General features: G+C 34.6%; 1 protein-coding gene across 1 annotated transcript in view; it reads right to left on the reverse strand.

The window, feature by feature from the left end:
* Window positions 1-1387: 1387 nt before the first annotated feature.
* Window positions 1388-22757, reverse strand: part of LOC148956597 (peroxisomal targeting signal 1 receptor-like) — a 36318-nt gene continuing 14948 nt past the window's right edge. The window contains exons 2-5 of the mRNA XM_089095889.1: window positions 16124-16292; window positions 11760-11917; window positions 5134-5289; window positions 1388-1501 (exon numbers count right to left, since the gene is read on the reverse strand). Coding sequence (XP_088952015.1) covers window positions 1465-1501; window positions 5134-5289; window positions 11760-11917; window positions 16124-16267 — 495 coding nt within the window. The 5' untranslated portion in view covers window positions 16268-16292 and the 3' untranslated portion in view covers window positions 1388-1464. The remainder of the gene's footprint in view (window positions 1502-5133; window positions 5290-11759; window positions 11918-16123; window positions 16293-22757) is intronic.

Consider the following 22757-nt stretch of genomic DNA (forward strand, 5'->3'; position numbering starts at 1 on the left):
TACCTTCGGACTATTTTGAACAAAATGGCTATCTCAAAATTTTGATCCGAAGCATTTGGGGAAAAAGAGCTTAGTGGGGGGCGGGGGGAAGCTGGTTGCCCTTCGACTACTTTTGAATCTTGAAAAAGTAAATAGGCATAAGTTACAGAGGTCTTTTGGCATAAGTTACACAGGTGTTTTAAGTCTTCTGGCATAAGTTACAGGTGTTTAATTCGAACATTTCTAATTAAATAAACACAATTTTATTTTCATCTGTATCTTTTGTTACCTCTTTTTTTTCAATTATGTCCCCACAAAAACAAATACTCTACAAAACGAAACAAAATAATTGTTTAATTTATTTTGTTCTATTCGAAAATATTCGTTTTATTTTCTTGAAACCCAAATATTAGTTTTTGGAAACTGAACTTTCACATTGTTAATAAATTTTATTTCCTATGTTTAATGAAACAGAAATTATCCAAAACTGTTAGAAAAGAAGCTTGGAAAGTTTCTTCAATATTAAAACTATACAAATTGTACTTCAACGTTAGTAAATAGTTGTAAACTTCAATGTTAGAGGTCGTGTAACCTTTATCTTTTTTTCTGGAAATTTATTGTGATGAACGTCAGGAGTCGGCTTGAAAATAACTCGTTGCTTCTATTTTTGCAGAGTCACTCTTGGAAACTTTCGCGATTTCATAAGCACCACTTGTTTAACAAATCTCAGTTTTCTTGGAAGCCAAGAAGAAGGCATTCCAGAACGTAAGTATTAAATTATACGTTTTTTAACAGGCCATTCTTTCTCTATTCTATTCTTCGGAGCCATTCTTTCACGTGGAAAGACCAATCAGCAAAAAATATCCTTGGGCTGTTGATCTCAAATGTGGTTGTTACTAAATTCGTCATTGTGCCTCGTATGCTAGTAGAAAACTGACTAAAACTTTAGAGGACTTGTATAGCTTCTGGAAAATTGCACGGGGTAATTATATTTTTCATCCCCAATTTTAACACATAAATCCAATGTCATTTGCCAAAATCTTTGAATGTTCAACTTTCAATTTCAATTCGAATGAGCCTCCTCTGAGGTTTATACACCATACCTTCCATAAAAGGCTTATATGTTAACAATAGGCAATTTGCATAGCTTACTGCCCTTGCCCGGAGACTGTGGGGACTTTTTTCAACCCTAGATTTCTAGTTATTTGACCTTTTGGACTATTGTCAATAAAATGGCAATCTAAAAAATTTTATCGGATGCATTTAGGGAAAATAGGACGTGGAGGAGAGTCTAATTGCCCTCCGATCACTTTTGACTCTTAAAAAGGGCATTAGAACTTCCAATTTCCAAACGAAAGAGTCTCCGTGACTTATAATTCCACCCTTTCAATACGAAGTGCCTCTGGAAAAAAAAAATCTTTACTCCGAAAAAAATATATATATTTAAAAGACAGAACAAGCAAATAAAATATTTTTAACAATACATCAAGCCCCGAATTCTTGAACCAGTCTTTGAAGATTTCTGAAAAAGAAATGAAAACATCTTAAAACTCCAAGAAAAATTATTTACAACAGTCAGCACTACTATTCTTTGAGCTTGGCAATTGCGTAAAAAAAAAAAAAAAAAAAAAAAAAAAAAAAAAAAAAAAAAAAAAGATCAAGAAGTAAGCTTTGGTCATACTCTATGTTTTTTCCGTTTTTTTTTTAAGATAACCACAAAAAAAATAAATTAACTTAACAAAAGCCAATTATTTATGCTTTATCTCCGAGAGCCTCCCTCAGCAGTTCGACAAACTAATTGAAATGAACGAAGACAGAGCGGAAACAACAATAAAGGGAAGGCAATATACAGTAGAATAAAGAAAAATGAGAAAACGCAAATTGTATTTCAGCTCAAAAGTAAAAAAAACCCAACAGATTAAACTGGAAAAAGGCCCCAAAACTACAGCAAGTTTTATAAAACTTATTACAAAATTGAATTCCTAACTTAATCACTCACTAATTACTCTCACTTCACAGGATATTAGCCAGTCAATGTCTATGAACACGACTAAACTTCAAAAAAGCTGTACTATAAGACAAGCTTGTTCAAGAACATCAAGTACAATTTCACGCATCAGCTTGAATGCAAAAACCTTTTCAAGAGCAGACTTCAAGAACTTATGGAACACAATGAGAAGCATGGAAGACAGCCTCAATTCTGCCAATTAAAACAGTCCAAATCATTTCGATTCTATCCATTAGTGTCATAGATACTCTGCACGCTCATTAAGTCAGAGTTCCGTTTTCCCCGTGCTGTGAGCCTGCAGGAAGCACCAACAATAGTTTCTAATAATGGAGTTCTAATTATCGTAGCACAGAGCCAGATTTCACGCTCAAACCTGTTTTGACATTGACTACTATGCAATTTTGCGCTGGCGCGATCAGTCTCAAGGCAGATTCTGAGTGGGCAACTCATATCCTAGATCTTGAATTCCCAGAAATTTTCTTTTAGCATACCTTAGCGACGTAATATCCTAGCACCATAGTTAAAGCGATCTTGGAGAAGACTGAAGCTGGTTCTTAGTTCTCCACTTTGACCCAGTTGGTCAAACTTATAGTATATCTCAAGAAATACATGCAACTGAATGCCGAACTCCCGATTCATCTATGTAAATTTTCATGTAAATCTTCTAATCCATCTATTCTTGTAATTCCAATTCCTCAAAAGAGGTTAATGGATGTAAATTAAATTAGAAAGGGACTGACAGCTAGGGGTTTATTTGAGATTTCTTGCTTTTTTTTAAGAAAGTGCCGTAAGAGTTGTTAGATCTTGTTTATATTTTGCTAAGAGGCATCTTCACATCTTCACATGGTTCCAGGCAATTTGTTGCAACTCAAACATTAACAAGCAGTCTTCGATAAAAATCAAATGTTAAATAGAACATATAAGTTTTCCTGAGCTAAGTTTGCAAATCTTTCATCTTAAATTTTTTTAAGATGATCCAAATCCAAATTACGTCGTCTTGACGTCTATGCGATAACGCAGCGCAAGAATGGAGCTTGGTTCTAGTCTTGTATAGCATTATGTTTCGCTCCACAAGCTCTGTAATATGCTATCGCAAGGGTGACGCAGAGCATACGCAGCTGAGCCTAAAAAGGTCAAAGCCTAAACCGAAGAGGCTTACGCAGAGAAATGGGTTAGTCACCTTAGCATGTCATAGAGACATGCATTCTTACATCACAACTTAACTTTCTGATATTTAACACAAAACTGCGGCATTGTTTCCAGATCTAAGAAACATCATATAGATGATTCAAAGAAGTACAATTTAGCAGCTACGTAAAGAGTAATAGAAAAAGTGCAATTTAAATTATCAATTATTTAAGGAGCACCTGGTGACGTTTAAAAAGGCATCAGCGCCCAGTTTATTTTTCCATCTCTGTTTCAGGTGTTTTTTTTTAACAAAAGAGAATTTTGTAATAATGCCGTAAAACATCGTAACATTTTGTAATAATGCCGTATTGGTTTCGTAAAACACGGAATTAAAATACGAAGAACATGCAAAAAAACATGCGAATTGTACGTTAAATAGAGGAAATATAGAGACGGTAGCAGAAATCAAACTCAGCTTAAAGCCCACCTCCCTCTGCAGCGTCCATGCCTGACCACAACGTTACTTAATAGATTAAGGATTTCCCCCAATTTGTGCAGAAGGACAACTCAGAACCTAAATTTTAAGAACGTTCTGCTGCAACAGCAAGGATTACTGTTTTGTCAGATTAATACCTTTTACATATTTCACTGACAAATACATATTATCAGGGTCAAAGATTGTATTCTCGCGCCGTAAAAGTACGTTTTACAATTTACATACAAGTACATCTTTAAATTTACTTACAAGTACGTCTTACTAAAAAAAAATAACAAACGTAGTGAAAATCTATTCTATACATGCCACTCGTCATTTCAGACGATTCAAAAAGACATTATTCTACGAAATAGGCTATTTAAACTTCGAAAAATTGAGCTGAAAAAGAGCAACTGAGGTCACAGGGTAAGAGAGAAAAAAATCTTGTGGCCCAAAAATTTTTGATGCTTTGACCGATATACAATTTCATCACGGAGATGACATCAGGTTTTACAAGGAATATTCGACACTATGTTTGAACTGGATTGGTTAGACTTTCCTTTTCAAAGTAAGTTTCACAAATAAAACGATTGGTTTATAAGTATCCGTCAGAAAAGCAGAAACATTATTGTAAAGCCTCAATAGCGGCACTGCACATTCTACTAAGTACATCGTCTCCAAAAAGATTTATTTGAAAAAAAATTCCTCGAAAACCATACGTATGCTGACTCTAAAATTTACTTTGACATTTACCCCCCTCCTCCCGCTGGAAATACATATTTAATTGACACACTCTTTTAGGGTTACTGGTACCATACCTTATCGTTTCATACCTACATAAAGAGAGAGTGGGGTTATCTACTGACATTGATCAAAACGACCATACCCCTTGTGTATATGAGGGGGGGGGGAGGGTAGAGGCCCAAAAAATAAAATTTCCTCATTTTGCCTCCTTCGCATCTTCCTAAGGAAAACTTCGCAACATAAGTGTCATGGAAACCTGATCCTTAAGGTCAGTCAATACGGAATCAGCAATAAAACATTTTTTTCAGAAGGTTGACCTGAAATCTGGCTACTAAACCGAAATTCGACTCCTGTCAGACTCTAGCTTAAACCCCGAGGAAAAGAAATGCAGTTCATTGGCTCGATAGCTAAGTTTTACAAAACTAGACGATTGCCGCCTTCCCACAATGCTGCCAGTCTCTAATGGCTACAGAGACTTGTATCATTAGTACTAGAAGTTTTTGCGCAATATAAGAGACTTCATCGATTAACGAAAGACCTTTACAGATCAATTTAGCGATGAGTAATTATTTAAATATAAATATTTACTTGCTAATTATTTGTATATGATGAGACTAAGAGCAAAGGTAAAAGGATTTCCTCGAATTTTCCCCATAGGGTTGGAGCCAAATTACAAAAATGTGCAATTTTAGATCACAATTTTGCGAATTGATTATTTACTAGTTTTCTTTCTCGTGTTTTAAGTTAAAAAAGAAAAAGCTGAATTCAAAAGGAGAAACTAAAAAAACTTGGCATTTACCTGTTATTAACATCAGGAAAAAGGTCCCACCTCTTGAGCTTACTCAGAACACTTCGCAACGTAATCCAAATGCTGTCAGACATAACTGAACTTTTACCAGGCAGTGTAGCAGAGGCTTGCATATTCAATGCGGACACCAAGTGTTCAGCAGCTTCTCTAAAAAATCAAAGTAACTACATCAAATACAACTCGTCGCGGTAAAGTCCCTTACTAAAAGATTTGACCTGTAATAGATTATTTTTCTTGAGTAAAATGAATTACTTCCTTCTGCAAAACCAGTATCGGACCTGGCATAAACGTAAGAATGAAAACTGAATGATTGTTAGTAATGACCTCTTGCATCCAAGAATGACAAGATTACAGACACCATTCTTCAAAGACACAAGGATCTTATGTCTAACTATTTCAGCAAGCGATAATAGGAGATATAACAAAAATTTGGAAAAAATTGAAATATCATATATCTTGAGAGCCCATGAGAATGCGAGAAAGCGGATTATTAAAACCTATTTAAGGGTGAGGGTAAATTTTTATTTCATAAAAATTATACCTAACACTATTTGAATCTCAACAGTCGAGGTAACCTAGCTAACAGACGAGCTAACGAGCTAACTGTGATAGTGGTAACTTAAACGAATAAGAGATGGTAATGCCATTTTGTCGATATAATGAGGTTACCTATTTGCCCCTACAGCGCATGCCTGGTAAAGGTTATTCTGACATAATATACATCATACCTACCTTTACAACCATGGATAAGGAACCAATAATAGTCAAGACACTGGGAGATAACTACATGACTGTAAACCTCCTAAATATTTTTCAAACCTTACGTGGACCCCATTTTCTTCTTGGCAGGAAAGTGAACATAAAGATACATGTTGTCTTCAGATCCTGAGGCCCTCAGTCCTTAAACTACTTGAAGTACACCAACTGGGCGGCACTCTCAACTAGGGCTTCAGTAGGTGATTTTTCACTTCAAGATATCTGGTGTGGAAAAAACAGTCATCGAGGAGAAGGATTTTGATATCTTTAGATCAGTCAAGAATAAGCTTGTTAATATTAAATCGATAAAGCAAGGCCAAAAAAGTCCTGGTACATCAGATCTGTCCTAAAATTGACTTCAAAGGCTTTGCAACCAATATTGTTATTGATTTAAAGCGGGCAACTACTAGATCAGGCCCTAGACCCCCAGATTTTTTTATTTGGTACCGCCTCAAGGACAGAGTATTGTAAGGACCCAGAACTATCATCGATCTCAAGGAAGCAATCACGGAATAGTTGAGCGTGGCTTCACGCAGTTCGTGGAAAATTTTTTCGATTTGCTTTGCACTGCACCTTAAGAAAAGTACGCAGCTAAATGTATGTCATCAACTGCACTTGCTATAGAACTGGGAAAAAAAGGACAAAGGAATACATGGATATGATCCACACAGTAAACTAGGTGCAACCTTTCTTCCCTTCTTTTGTCCTTATTTAGATATAATTGTTTTTGTTAGTGTTGTGTTTAGTCCCTTACAGGCTATAGCCTCTGGGCGCTATTACCGGTATTCACTTTTTTTTTTTTACAAATAAACTAAATCATCATTATAAAGCAAGCAGAAGCTGCATTTATACACAAAGTAAAATATTAATACCAAATTTTCCTTTAACTCTGTCCCAAATCAAGAATTAGGATTATCAAAAGTTGAACTCCGTTTTTTGGCATGCTAAGAAAAACTTTAGTTAGTTTCAAGCTATTTCTTAACATCCAAGTCATTTGCTTAATCCTCAGCAAAACATAAATAAAAGAAATGAGACTTACAACAACATACGACCATTAAAACTAAAATAATTTTTTTTAAAAACAGTCCCAGCATCCTTACTTCAGCGAAGTTCAACCAGGACTGATAAATAAAGTGAGATGAAACAAGGCAATTCATCTAAATGAAAGAAGAATAAGTAAAAACACGTTTTCATAGCTAATCTTGCCCTTTTGGCAGCTAGTCTCAAAGGTCTTTTTGTAACTGGTTCTGTGTTAGTATCTACTGTTTTTTTTTAATATTTTGCAAGATCGTTTTTAATTAAATTTGTGTATATAGCATTTAGTGAATATTCCCCCAAGTCCCTATTTAAGGAAATATTATCATTAATCTTAAGTCTGATTTCAATTGCTTCTCAAGCTACCTGCTTTATTTACTAATAAGGGCGGATTCTTCAAAAAGTATTTTGTGGCTAAGGTTTTCAAATACATGGCTGCTTAAAGCACAATCAAAAGAAACATTAGTAATATTAGAATTTAGAACTTTGGTGATATCATCTTTATGCTGTTGTAGGCGTTTCTCTAAATTCGGGTGAGTTCTACCTACATAGTATTTGCCACAGTCGCATGGTATTTGATAGACCCCTCTTTGGCGAGTAACTGGGGTTGGTGGTCTTCTTTCAGTCATTGACTAGTTAACACAAGTAAGTTATATTGTACTTTTTTGGATATTTTAACTTGGATACTTGGTAAATTTTCCATTGTTACAAAGTGCATTCAATGAACTGAAGCTCTTGCTTGCATCTAGTCCTATAGACATTGTGGGAGTTTGCGAAACTTTTTTGTCTGCTAATACAACCCTTACAATGTTAGATCTGCCTGGAATGAAGTGTATTTCGCGCACAAGGTGTCGGAATGCGCAAGGAGGTCAGATGCTGTATATTCGTGATGACTGGTATTTAAGTGTTCTAATTGACTTGTCTGTAATTGATGAAGGGTTATGTGAGACTATTTTTGTTGAAATTGTACCTTTGAGCTGTAATCCATTTATTTTCGGGTCTGTTTATCGACCTCCGTCGGCTAACCCACAAAGATTTTTTGAAGTTTTTGAACCGCAGTTGAAAAATCTAGAAGCGTTGAAAAACCGGTTTAATTTCGGGTGATTTTAACTTTGATCTTTTGAATCTCTATGTTGGAAATAATAAGGAGTTTTTAAGTATGATGTTGTGTTCTAATTTTCTTCCAAGTATTTCTCTGCCGACAAGAGTTACAGCTAACACAGCTACATTATTAGATAATATATTTTCCTCTCCTGTTTTATTTGATGCTGAAAAATCGTCCGTAATTTTGTCTTATATGTCAGATCATTTTCCAATGAGTGTTCTTTTAAATTTAAATACTAGTAATAAACAACATCGAGAGTCAACAATGGATAATTCAAAAAAGCGATATGCATAGATTGATTGTAAAGTTCTACGTCAGTTAATTGGTGACCATGATTGGAGTTCGGTTTATGGCTCAGATGACGCAAATACTGCGTTTTCAGATTTTATTGATCAAATGATGCAACTGCGGGATCGGGCTTCTTCAACACGAGTTTCGCATGGAAAGTTTGCGCAGAAATTTGACCCATGGATTACTGAAGGTATTTTGACAACATTAAAACATAAAAATAGAAAATTTAAGAATTATTTAAAATTACAGACACCTGAGTCGTTTGAACGATTCAGAGTTTATAGGAATAAGCTAAATTCAATTATAAGATATGAGAAGAGAAAATATTCTAAAGAGAAATTTTTGGAGTATAAATCAGATATGAGAAAGACATGGCAATTGATAAATGAAAAGATACGTCCTCACAGTCGTAAAAGTACTAATATTAATTGCCTTGTTTTAAATGGTGAAAATGTTACAGAGCCGAATGAAATTTTAAATGCTTTTGGAGATTATTTCAGTAATATTAGTTCTAGAGTTGCATCGACTATGAATATGCAACTGAATTCCCCTTTTGTACCAGTTAATAAGCAACATGCAGAAAATTCGTTTTTTTCTTCTGAGATTGTGCCTCACGAGATTGAAAAAGTTATTCTCAAGCTTAAACAGAGTTTTTCTAAGGGCAAATTTGGATCTTCGGCTCAAACCGTAAAGCAAATAGCGTCAAGCCTTTATTGGCACATATTTTTAATCTATCACTTATGCATGGGGTTTGTCCTGAGCTTTTAAAAAAAGCAAATGTTATAGCATTACCTAAAGCTGGGAGTTCAACTGAACCTTCATATTATAGAGGCATTTCTCTACTTTCGATTTTCAGCAAAATTTCGGAAAAACTTGCAAATAGTCAATTACAAAAATATTTATTTGATGGTAAGATTTTACACAAGTCTCAATATGGTTTTATAAAAGGAAAGTCAATTGAACTGGCAATTCATGAGCTTTTACTAAATATTAATGATTCACTAGATAAAGTTCAACACGCGTTGGCGATTTTTCTTGATGTCGCCAAGGCGTTTGACACCGTAAATCATTCGTTGCTCCTTTCTAAACTTAAGTCTTATGGGTTTTCAATACAAGCTGTTAAATTTTTTGCATCTTACCTTTCTGGGAGACGACTAGATTGTGTTGATAAATCTCGTGATCTCCGTTCCGAAACTTTTCCGACTAATTACGGAGTGCCTCAGGGCTCTGTCCTTGGGCCTATCCTATTTCTTCTTTTTATAAATGATTTGCCAGAAGTTTTGCCTCTTTGTAAAATTATAATGTTTGCTGATGATGTAGTAATTTTTGCTTCTCACCAGGACCTATCAGTTCTTTTCCAGAACCTTGAAAGTAGGTTACTAACTGTATCTGATTGGTATTCAAGGAGTTTACTAGCTCTTAATGAAAAAAAATGCCAATATATGTTATTTTTGCGAACTGGATCAGTAGTGTCAGATAGCTTCTCTCTTTTCTTGAATGGTCTTGAATTAAAACGGGTAGATCAGTTTAAATATCTTAGGATTATTTTAGATGAAAATTTGTCTTTTCATAAATATTTAAAAATACTATCATTAGCACTTCCGGAAATATTGTCATGCTAACTCGTCTTCGTCCTTTCTTTCCTAAAGCTATTTTAAAATTTATTTATTATTCTTTTGTCCACCCATATTTTTTCTATTGCATTTCGGTTTGGGCATCTACCTTTTCGTTTGTGTTCAAATCTCTCCAAATACTTTAGGATGAAGCAATGATGATTCTTTTTAATGTTGATTGCAGATCTTCAGTTAGACACCTATATGAGGACTTAAGGAATTTATTCTTTGGACCAACTTCATTTAATCTCTATCCCTAGTATTTGTCACGATCATCAATATGGTAATTTACCTGTAAATTTCTCGGGCATTTTTCCAACTAATTCTCAATTTCATAAATATCCTACAACGCATCGTTCAGACTTTTCGTGCGAAATTCACCCGACATCGAGAGCGTGATTCAGCATCCGTCACACTGGTCCAAAAATCTGGAACTCAATTGCAGCATCAGTTCGAGAACGCAGCAACTGGCGACATTTTCTAAGACTGGTGAAGAAATATCTTACAACAAGCTAAGCATTTTGTTTAGTATGGTTTTCTTTTTCGTTGTTGTAAAATATAGTTAGAAAATGGCTGTGCATTTTCGTTGGCAATATTTTCAGCGCTAAAGTATGCCACCAGGCATGTGCACCGTTTTGTGACATTTATGTATGTGTTATAAATAAAAATATTCTACTCTACTCTACTACTCTACTCTAAAGAATTTAGGAAATTTATGATTTTGAAATTATTGGTAAATACCACATACAGTTTATTTTGTGTGCAAACTTTTTTAAGATTCGTAGTGATTTTTGGGATGTATGGGAGGTAAATTATATTTGAGGGCTTATCGGGATTCTCAAATGGTAAACTACCATTGATTTTACGGGAGTGTCTTTTCAGTCTACGGTTAATTGTATTATTAATAAATAAAATAGCATACCCATTTCCAAAAAAATATGTCCCTGATAAAGTTTAGTTCTGCTGTGATGTGGGAATCAGAACAGATGTATAGGGCACGATCGACGAGACAGATTACGACAAATCAGATTGTGGGGAGATTACGACAAATCGGATTGTGGAAAAATTGTGGGGAGTGGTTTGACTTAAAATGCAAAGATCTATTGTTTTGTGCATTTTAAATCAAACCACCCTCTACAAGTTAAATGAGCTGTCGTAATCTCTCTCGTCGATCGTGCCCTAAACATTTGAACTTTGCAGAAGTAAAGATGCTGGGACTGTTTTTAAAAAAAAAACATTTTACTTTAAAGGTCGTATGTTGCTGTAAGTCTCTTTTCTTTTACATATTTATAATTTGACGAGGACGGCCCTTGGACATAGGGCCGAAATATTCATTCAAATTAGAATTCAACTGTCTTGCGAAAAGAATTCCCTATCGTTCTTCTTGTTTTTGATGTTTGTGATGGAAAGGCAGTGTGATCTTCGTCGCTATTAACTTTATGTATTTATTTATATTATTTTTTTTTCATTTTAAAGAAATAAAAACTATATTTATCATATAATTTATCCTTTAAGGAATACTTAAAATTATACAAACATTCATTATTCTTTACTATTCACCTTGTTCCACAAACTAATACCTCTGTACACAAAGGAAGGTTTTGACTTGGACGTTACCACTACTGGAGAGTGAAACTTACTCTTTGCTTGAGTCTCATGACAATGAAAATCTGAATTCACTTGAAAAATATTCCCAAAACAACTCGGCAATAGACCTCTAGTACGTCCATACCTGAATAAAAGCATTGAATAGTGTCAGTCAAAGTTTAGCTGAAGGTAGGGTCAATTTCGCTCGAATACAGCAATATGAAACTTACCTGTAGGCATGAAGATGAATGCAAGCAACAGACAAATTATATCTGGCCCTTACAAAACCGGGAAATAGGTTCAAAGCTGTACGATAAGCTTCAATTGATTCTTCTGAATGTCCACCATTCGCCAGTGTTGCTCCAAGTCTGTTCCACAAACGGGCATCCTTAAATTAGATTCATAACTTAAGAACTGACCAGGCATAATATTTTTGTAGGTAAAATAGAAAGAAAACCGTCTTTATTCAATACGGGCGTATTTTATGTCAGCTTCCGAACTAAGAACTCTTTCTAGATTACCGCTCGTTTTGAGCGGTTTAAAGCTACTTTATTTAGATTTGACTCTAAAAAACTGGATATTTTCAATACTGAACATGTGAAAATACTTGATATACAGGTTTAAAATAATAAAATCTAACTTAAGATACTTTTTGACGGCTTGTTCAAATGAGTCATCTTCTTTGAGCGTCCATGTCTTACTAATTTAGAATATTCGTCAACAAAGCACTGCCTTTTCTTAAAAATTCAGATTATTATGTTCAAGGATTATTATACACACGCTACCACGTTTATGCCCATAAAACACTGGAAGAAAACTTTTCGTTAGCCAAACCCTTTGCTAAAAAAAAATCCGTTTTACTTTTTATAGAAAATAAAGAAAATGGAAGGAAATTATTCTTTTTCTTCAACCCAAAGGTTCGCTGTTTCATTCCTTTTGCGAGACATAACGAGCAATTTGAATCAAAACGCTTACAGGAAAAGTAGCTAAAACCCACCAAATTTTGGCAAGGCATTGGGGCAAATTCAATTTCAATGCTGTTTCTTTTTCCAGTTATCAAGCATAAAACTGTAAAATGGGCAGTTTGACAGCGATGCGAGCCAGCAGATATGTAGTGTGTGTTTATATGGACAGCTGTCAATGGGTCATGTTTTATGTTCGCCAGTTTAGATGGGTTCAAATAAATATATCAATTGACCCAGACCCAGATGCGCAATCTTTCTGTACTAAACTCATTGGTCTCTTGAGTTTTCAAGTATACCAAGGTAACGTTATAAGCATTTTTGCCAGAACTATCAGTTCCAACGACCTAAATCACAATTTTTTAGGAGTATTCAGAAACCAATTTGCCAACAAACAAAATCAAATATCAAATTCAAACTTAACGGTGTGTTTTTTATGTAAATTATGGAATATTTCCTTTCGTGGTGTCTTCGTGGTTTAATTCATTTTGTATTTCCAATTCTACCTCTCTTTCTCGCAAGATCTAAGTAAAATAATAATCATTCACCTAAAAGACATAGGCGCACTCTTCATACAGCCAAGACTTTTACAGAAAATTTGCCAATTCCTAAAGGAGTATATCCTCAAAAATTTAAAGTTTTTTAAGGCTATATTTTCATTACCTTTAATAGTCTGGTTAAAAAAAAACTTCAAAAGAGGAGAAAGAAAAAAATTCCTTATGTCCACAGCGTAAGTAGCCACGCCTAGATCCTATACCTAAAATCCTGGTAGGAAATCATTCGACAGTTTGATAAAAAAAAAAAGACAAATTCAGATGCGGTGTTAGTAGGTTTCGTTCTTAGTAACTCTTCTCTAGTTCAAGGAATTTCAGACGATTTGTCGGAAATCTTACAGAATGCAAAGAAAGGACAACTAAAATAAAATACGTTATTCTTATACAAAACAACAGCAGGTTAAAAAACGAAAGATCAAATTAAATACCTCGCAACAATAAGCTCTCTTTAACTGGTTATATACTTACACTCATTATTTTTATTTTTTTGCAATCAGTAGTGTGTTTGGCCATTGCAAGATTAACTATCCAATTACAGGCCTAATTGTTTGTCCTTAAGATTCACGAGACGTATTCACAGCATCAGAGGTTAAGAAGATTACTACCTGAAAACGGTCTAAAATAGTTGTTCTATGTTACACCTACTAACTCCAGAAAAGGCAGGATGAGTGACCTCATATGTAAACAAAGGTTCAATCTGTTCAAAAAAAAAAAAAATGCATATAAAATTGTACGCAGAGAATAAACAGGGATATTAACTGTGAAATCTGGCACACCTTCAGGGACTTATAAAAAAGCTGTTTTTATACTGGAGCAGGGGTGGATCTAGAGAAAAATAAAGGGGGTTGGGCAATGTGACAAGGGCGCCAATAAGCAGAATCTTTAGGGGGGTTGATGTGACAAAGGTGCCAATAATTGAACAAATTGACAATTATTATTTGAACAAATTATTCTTTTTCTTCAACCCAAAGGTTCGCTGTTTCATTCCTTTTGCGAGACATGACGAGCAATTTGAATTAAAATGCTTACAGGAATAGTAGCTAAACCCCACCAAATTTTGGCAAGGCATTGGGGCAAATTCAATTTCAATGCTGTTTCTTTTTCCAGTTATCAAAACTGCAAAAACTGAATGAGGGCACCAGAAAAAATCTTGGGGAGGCCCCCCGGGATCCGCCAATGTACTGGAGTATATGTGATTAATATTGTTACTAGCCTAGTTTTCCACAGTGTTTCAGCTGACAATTTGCCCGATAAGTATTTGATGTTAACTTTTACAGGTTACAACCGCGGAAGTTAGTGTTAAGCAGATAAGCTGGACTACAGATGCTCGAGAGCACTACCAATTCCATTAATTTAACTCTACACTGTGAAAAGATTTCTATAAAATTTTACAGATTCTCTTATAAGTAAACATGCTAGGTTCAGCATCTGTCATTGAAGAGCAGTGAAGACTGTTTTGAAGTAGTTTCGTCGCTTGAAATAATTTTAAATAACGGTCTAACCTTAAAATAAGATTGTTTTACTAAAATCTAGAAGAATAACTTATTTATTGGCAAAATACTAAATTGTATCTGCTGATGTATATGTTGTTTTTTTTTCAACCCAATTTTTCCTGGCCTTCAAACGTTTAATAAACGCTGGCGAAATTATAAGCTTAAGCCAAATAATAATAATAAAAAAGGTGACAGATAGAACCAGAAATAATTTTTTTTCATCCTTATATGTTAAACTCTTATAATCTATCCCTGAAAATAACAAAAATAAAAAATCACTCACGATAAATGATGAAATGTGCTGACAAAAATAGTGCAAAAAAACCTAGGTTTATATCTTTAGATTCAAAAGATAAGAATGCTGATGTATTACTTTTGATAATAAAACACAGGTAATTCATTTGAAAATACGACGTATTTAAATGACTTTTCTTTGGAAATCTTCTTTTCCCAATGCTATTTCTTCGCTTCATAAGAAAATAAAAAGATTATCCTTTAGTAACCCACATTAGGTCAAACCGTCAATGTAATACTTGTATTGTTAGGCATAGGGACGTATTCATCTTTGAAAATAAAAGGAATTCTTTAAAAAAAAATTTCGTACATTACAGATAATTAGCGGTTAAAGTGCAGAGAAACCCTCACTTCTGTTCTGCTTTTTTAACTTTTCTTTTGTTACCAATATACACATGAAAGCTATTCGAAAAAAAAATCCCCCGAAGAGATAAGATTATACTCAGGCTCTAATGGTTAGAGCCTCATTCGACTTATAAGTGAAATCAGCAAATCATAAAACTTATGCGTTAGACTTAGAATTATATCGAGCACAGACATCCGTCTCGTATGTGATGAAATAAAAAAGTTGTTTTTTCTTGGTCGAGAGAGGAACATTACACTTTGCAGACAATCTAAGGTTAGAATGGAGAAAGTCAGTATTTTAAAAGTCGGAGCAGTGGGAATACTTCGCTTGACCTTAAAACTAGAGAAACACTCTTACATTCTTAAATATTTTAAAAACATAAATATTCAGAGACAGTTATTACCACTACATCAAAATCAAACAATAAAAAAACTAAACTCCATCTATTACCTAAATGGATACATAAACAACGACCATCCTCTACCCCATTAACTGCTACAAAACTGAATACAATAGCACCATGTTATATGTTGTTTAAAATCTTGCAAAATCAGGTACTTGCTTTGTGTTTCTCCGTCGACAAAACTAGTTAAATAAAACTGTCTAAAATATCGACGTTGCTAAGGACAGAGCATTGTTGAATCAAACAAGGCTACGGTGTCAAAGTCAGAGCAGCACAAAAATGACCAGTTGCCTTCTTATTTTCACAGGATTTAAATGTAAAATAATACAGCATGTTTTTCAAAAAGAGTTGGACAGATTCAGCAGAACTCTTAGCCCTAACTGAATGTAGACATGAAAACACAAAATGTTCCTTTTTTTTATTTTGTGTTGTACATTTGAGACAGGTAGCATCTCCTGCTTTCCTCATATTATTTTAAAAATACTTTAGCAACATGGATGGCAAAGCCGCTCAAAAATTAAATAGTTTCTCTATTAACTCACGTTAGGTCTAACAGTCAAAGCAGCTCTAAAACAATCTGCTGCTTTCTTATATTCACAGGTAAGATTCAGCAGAACTCCTAGCCCTTCTTGAACGTCAGCATCTACTTCATTGTTGAGCATTAATCGGGCAGCTTCTGTGTACATGTCCTGCAATCTACCGTACAACTCTCTGAAAATATATGAGACTAAAGAATTACTCAAAATATAATAAGTGTCTTGAAAAATCGGGAGAGCAATAAAAAAGATGCCTTTTTTAATCTTTTTTTTTCGAATGAAGGGGACCCTCCCCTTCATTCGAAAAAGAAATGAATAAAAAAAGGGAGGGTCCTCTGTGTCAATCTCAGTTACGAATCCTTGTGTGATTCTAAAATGCGTCTCTAAATAAGTAAAATTTATCGCTAAAGATTTTATGACGCTATCACCGTTATTATCAGGGACATTCTGTGGTGAAGCCTTCTAATTAAGTCAATTTGTAATTTAGTAAAAATATTAAGACGCAAATACAAAAGTTTAGAAATACCATTTATTATTAAGATAAGGAACATATCCTGGCAAGTTTCTGCTTGACAGGAAATTGAGAAATTACCACTTCCTAGCTAAGTGCGTCGGTTGAGTCCAGGAAGGTGTGGTTGATAAAAATGTATAAAAGATACATTTTATGGGAAGGGGTAGACTGATAATAATTTTATGCCGGACTGATCTCTGGTCCGTTGATTTAGAAATACCTTGGAATATTGTCAGATTATTGTAAGTGTCTAAGTATCTTATTATATATTATTGCAGCTTCCTGAGACTTGTGGTCTACTTGGGACATATAATATATATATATATATATATATATATATATATATATATATATATATATATATATATATATATATATATATATATATATATATATATATATATTAATAAACCTCGTATCAGCATATGCTAACCGAAGAAAATTATTGTATTATAGCCAACCTCTCTACAATCTACATTTAGTCTCTCGAATATACCCAGCTGGTACGCCTCATTAGTCCAGTCATAGCATAAGGTACGCTACCAAAGTTTAAATACATTAGGGCCATAGTTTATCTCCCCTATAAAGGGAGAATAAAGGCATCTACCACAATAATACCTCAACAACCATAAAAACAACCTTAAAACAACTGGTGGCCGTTGCAAAAACTGGGTCGAGAGGGCTATATAAAAATTGTAAATTGAAATAAAATGGCTTTACCAGAGGAAAAATGGCTTCCCTATCAACAGTACTTGAAATTGCAAAAATTATACCAGAATACGCGGGAATTTCCGATGTAGATAAGTTTATCGAAAAATTGAAAATTTTCGACGAACTAACTGAGTCATTTGACGATAAGGTCAAAGAGTAATGCGTTGCAGCCAGATTAAAGGGAAGCACCCTTAAAAATTTTGAGGCAATTAAGGAAAAAGAGCCCAAAGACATCAGTACTCTAATTAAATCTTTTAAAACAAGGTTCATAGAGACAAGCATCTCCGAGAGGCTAAGAACGAAGAAGCGACATTCAATACCTCAACTAGTATCAGGGAATATGCAGACAAAATTTTTAGATCTGTATGCTTACAGTTAGAGAAAGGCGGAAATGACGAGACAGTACAGAAAGTATAATTACATACTTTTACCCAAGGGTTACCAAAAAAGCTATTAAGACTAAAATTATCACGGAAACCTGAAAATTAACAGCAGGCTATAATCCTAGTCGAAACGGAGGTAAAAATTGACGAGGCTATGAAACAGTTTGATCAGATGTCAATAAATAACACATGAGCCCAAGAAAGTATAAAATATGAAAGGGGACAAAAGCGGGTGAACATTGAGGAGCCAAATCGTGAACCAAAAAGGCGTGACGGAGGCCAAGGGTCACCGCTTAAGGAAGTAGCTGACAGATTCCACGACCTTGAGAGATTAGCAGCTAATAACTATAGAATATATGGGCACCCACCCCCACCAAAGACAGATAGTTGGGAACCAACAATGATAGATCAAGAATATTTAGAAGTAACCAGGAAACCAACAACAATTTAAGAGAAAATGTAATTGCTATTACTGTAGCAAACCAAACCACTATGCAGCAGATTGCTGGCATAGAATACACAAAGAAGGACAGGCGTACAAGACAAGACACTAGTTCAGAACGCAGGGAGGCAGATATTTAGGAAGGCAGGGAACAAATAATACTTGGCAAACTCCTAATAATATTCCTGACTTTAGGGCTAGAAATCATACGGAACACACCCAGGGTCAAAATAGCAATGCTGAAGAAAACTGGGATAACCCCAGAAACTTTTGGTCAAACAGTGGGCATTTAAACGGAGAAACAAGCCTGTAAGGGTCGACAGAGCTGTTTCCATAAAAAGATTTATAGTTTAGTGTTGTGATACAAATGCAAATAATAATAGTCTACCGATTTTGCGTTGTTTTAAAATTGAGTGTTTTCAAAATTTACCATGCTTACTAGATACGGGTGCGTCTAAATCATTAATACGAGAGGAAGTTTTTAAGAGGTTTCCCCCTAGTTTCAAAAATCGCATAAGCAGATGCCAGTATACCCTGACATCAGTAACAGGTCACAAGCTGACAATTTTGGAGGAACATCCAATAAACTTTAGCATAGGGGATAAAGAAATAACAGTAACGGTGATAATATGTAAGCAGCTCCATTTCCTTGTCTTTTAGGAGTAGATGCTATAAGAAAATATGGGATCGTATGGGAACCCATAACTGATACAATAACCATAAGCCAGGCAAATGAAACTAATAGGCAAATTTGCGTAACAACAGATAAAGAGAGTGACGATTCGGATTATAACCTAAAAATAAACAGAAAAATCACAATAGAAGGTGGAACAACAAATCAAGTGCTAGCGACATTAAATACAAAAGAAGGAAAGGTTAAAACAATGGATGCCATGATAGGGGGATACACCCTGAAAGAATACCCCACAATTTTCGTGGAAAATCAAGTTATTAAAATTGAAAATGGTATTACGTATTTAAAATTACCAATTCTAAGTAATAACAAAGTAAAGCTCAATCGAATTGCGCTTCGATTAGTAGAAAAAGTATCAAATTTAGAAATAAAATCTCTTAGCAGCCCAGAACGATGCGTAAGTTTTACTAGCCACGACCAAATACCGTCGAAACCGCAACCACATAAAAAGTATGGAATGACAAATTCTGACTTTTTGCAACAATTTGATTTAAAACATTTACCAGAAAACGTAAAAACCCAGGTGGGAAATATTCTTTGCGATTTTAGATGGACATTCGCAAGACAAAAAGCGGATTACGGATTAACTCACTTAATCACGCACAAAATATCAACACATGGCCCTCCAATTAAAAAGTCACCGTATAAAACGCCATATAATTTAAAACTATGGCTAGACGACCAAATAAAGCAAATAGAAGAACAGGGTATAATTAAAGAAAGTGTTAGCGATTGGTGTTTTCCACTAGTAATAGTCAGAAAAAAGATAATACCTGGAGGTTGTGCATAGATTTTAGAGCACTAAATGCAGTCACAGTAAAAGACGTTATGAAATTACCAAGAACTGATACGATTTTTGATTCGCTGGGAGGTAAAAAATACTACACTAGTTTTGACTTAATAGCAGGATATTGGATAAAGCAGGATAAAGCAAATAGCTTTAGATCCAGAAACAAAGCAAAAAGCAACAGTAATCTTAGACGATGGAAGAACGTTTACATTTGAACGCATGCCTTTTGGCTTATCATTTAGTCTAAACTGTTTTAGTCGACTAATGAATTTGGTGTTAAACGATAACGAACCATGAAGGAAAAGATATACCTTGGCTTATTTAGACGATGTAATTTTGTTTAATAAAAACCGGGAAGACCACTTAGTCGTGTTTAGAAAAATACTGGAAAAATTTGAAAAAGCAGGCTTAAAATTAAAACCAAAAAAGTTAAAATAGTAGTGCCAAAGCTAGTTTTTTTTTGGACATCTGATAAACCACGGTACTATTTCGCCAAATCCAGAAGAATTTATGGTCATAGAAAATTTACAGCCACCTAAAGATCAAAAAAGCTGCAGATCAGTTTGTTGTTTGTTAAGTTATTTCAGACGATATATTAAAAATTATGCAACAATAGCACAACCTTTGACAAACCTTTTGAGAAAATCAGGTAAATTCGAATGTCAAGCGGACGCAATGCAGGCGCTGAAAGAAATAAAAAGGGAATTATTACAGGCACCAATACTTAAACTACCAGATTTTTCACAAGACTTCTGTTTACAAACATATACGTCGGGGTACGGAATTTGGGCCATATTATTAAACCCAAATTCGGAAGGAGTAGAATCAATAGTCCAATACGCCAGCAGGTCGCTGACGGAGGCAGAAAGAAAATATTCGACGGATGAAAGAGAATGCCTAGCAGTTATAGTTTTTACAGAATATTTTCGCCAAGTTTTACTTGGAAAAAAATTCATTTTACGCGTAGACCAAAAATCACTAATTTTACTACATATGATGTAAAATACTTCAGCACGGCTGACACGATGGATAATACGTCCGCAAGCATATTCATATGCCCCAATATATATATATAAAGGGCCGTACAAACATTTTACCAGATTATTTGTCACGAAATCCTGATACGGAAAGAAATTTGATAACAACCATCCAAAACGAACTGGAAAGGGTAGAAATACTATCTAATGGAAATATTTCGAACCATCAAGATAAAGATGATTTTTGTTTATCGATGAAATCCTTTTTATCAAAAGGAACGGAACTGCCAGAGCACTTTAAACATTTTTTGAAGGACTTAGATAATTCTGATCTGGATGAAAGTAAAAATCTTTTGGTAAGATATTACAGACCACCCCAGGAATATAGAAAAAAAGAATTAAAAATTATTCCAGTAATTCCAAAATCACTGGAAGGAGAAATTTTAAAGATGACACACGCAACTATTGGCTGTCACATGGGAGAAGCGAAAAGTATTGGGAGGGTAAAAGGAAATTTTTATTTTCCAAAAATGTATTAAAAAGTAAAAGCTTTCATACAATGCTGCCAATAGTGTGCGAAACAAAAGTCGCCACTAAAGACCCCTAGGGCCGAATTAGGTCTATACCCCAACCCTCCAGGGATAGAAGAATTTATGTCAACAGACATTTGGAGGACATAGGAGGAAGTTTACGAGTTTCCAGGAAAGGAAATAGGTGTGTACTAACCGTAGTTGACCATTTCAACTCATATTTATACGCTTTTCCAATTAAAGACGAAAAGAAAAAACCATTGCGAAAGTTTTATTCAACCGGCTATTTTTGGAACACGGAATTTATTCTAGAATTTTGCTTAGTGACAATGGGCCATGTTTTAAAGCCAAATTATTAGACAAAATAACGGAATATTTGGGGGTAAGGCGATAGTTTACCTCGTCTTACATGGTATCCGCTATTGGAATAGTTGAACGCAAACATAGGGAATTAGCTTACATGTTGGGGATACATGCAAGAGAAGACAATGAAAATTGGGACGACCATACACCATGCGTAGTTTTTGCAGTGAATACGGCTTTTTCACGTTCTTTAAAAGAAACGCCATTTTTTTACAACATCTAAGAGATCCCAGAATTTTTTTAGATTAAATACAAAATGATAGAAATGATAGAATATATTACAATCTGGACCAATACAAACAAGAAATGGCGAAGCGAATGAAAAAAAAAACTGGAACAAGTTAAAGACAAATTGGAAGATGCAAAAACAGAACGAAAAGAAAAATATGACAGAACAAGCAAAAATAAGACAAATTATTGTTTAGAAGATTTGGTCTATGTATACAAAACCAATCTGGAAGGGACAAAAAAGTTAAAACCGAAACGGGACGGGCCCTACAAGATTGTAAAAATTCCACCAAGTAACTTAACTTATGTTCTAAAACTTCAGTATACTGAAAAGGAAGAAGTAGTACACCATAATAGAATGAAAAAAGGATTTTTTTCAAAACCATGGAAATCAGAGCCTATTCCTTCAGACAAAGAAATAGATGAAACAATTTCACCAGTATATATCAGAAGACCATATGAATTCTATGACCTTTTTAACGACCGCAACAGTTGGGAGGAGTGGAAGGAGTATTTAGCCCAGTCTTTGCTACAAACTCTCCACAACAAACAAGAGAAAAAGGGAAATAGTCGATGCTCATCGGATACTAGCGATGAAAGCGATAGAGAAGAGCCTGAAACACAACCTAATGGTTTAAAACGTGATAAACCAGAGGTTAAATCCAAAACGGAATAAAAATTGGAAGAAACCAAAGAATTAAAGGATTTTCAAACATTAGACTCACCTACAGTCTTAACACAAAAATGGCTTCTGGAACAAACACCATCTACCAGACGCGAGCTATCAGAATGTGACACCGATAATTCTTCTACAGAAACAGATATAACTCAACCTGGGCCATCGTTAAGAAAAACCTCCTTAAGAGAGAGATTATGGAGAAAAGTAAAGAAACCAGAAGGACAGCAACAAGTTCCTTCTTCAGCAGCACAAGTAGCTAAATTACTAATGAAAAAGGCCAAATGTCATGAGGAACGGAGATTAACAACAATTGACGAAGCAACAAAACCACG

Source organism: Artemia sp. Qi Xiang Cuo, chromosome 1 (assembly GCF_049724085.1).
Source record: "Artemia sp. Qi Xiang Cuo chromosome 1, ASM4972408v1, whole genome shotgun sequence".
Classification (NCBI taxonomy): Eukaryota; Metazoa; Arthropoda; class Branchiopoda; order Anostraca; family Artemiidae; genus Artemia; species Artemia sp. Qi Xiang Cuo.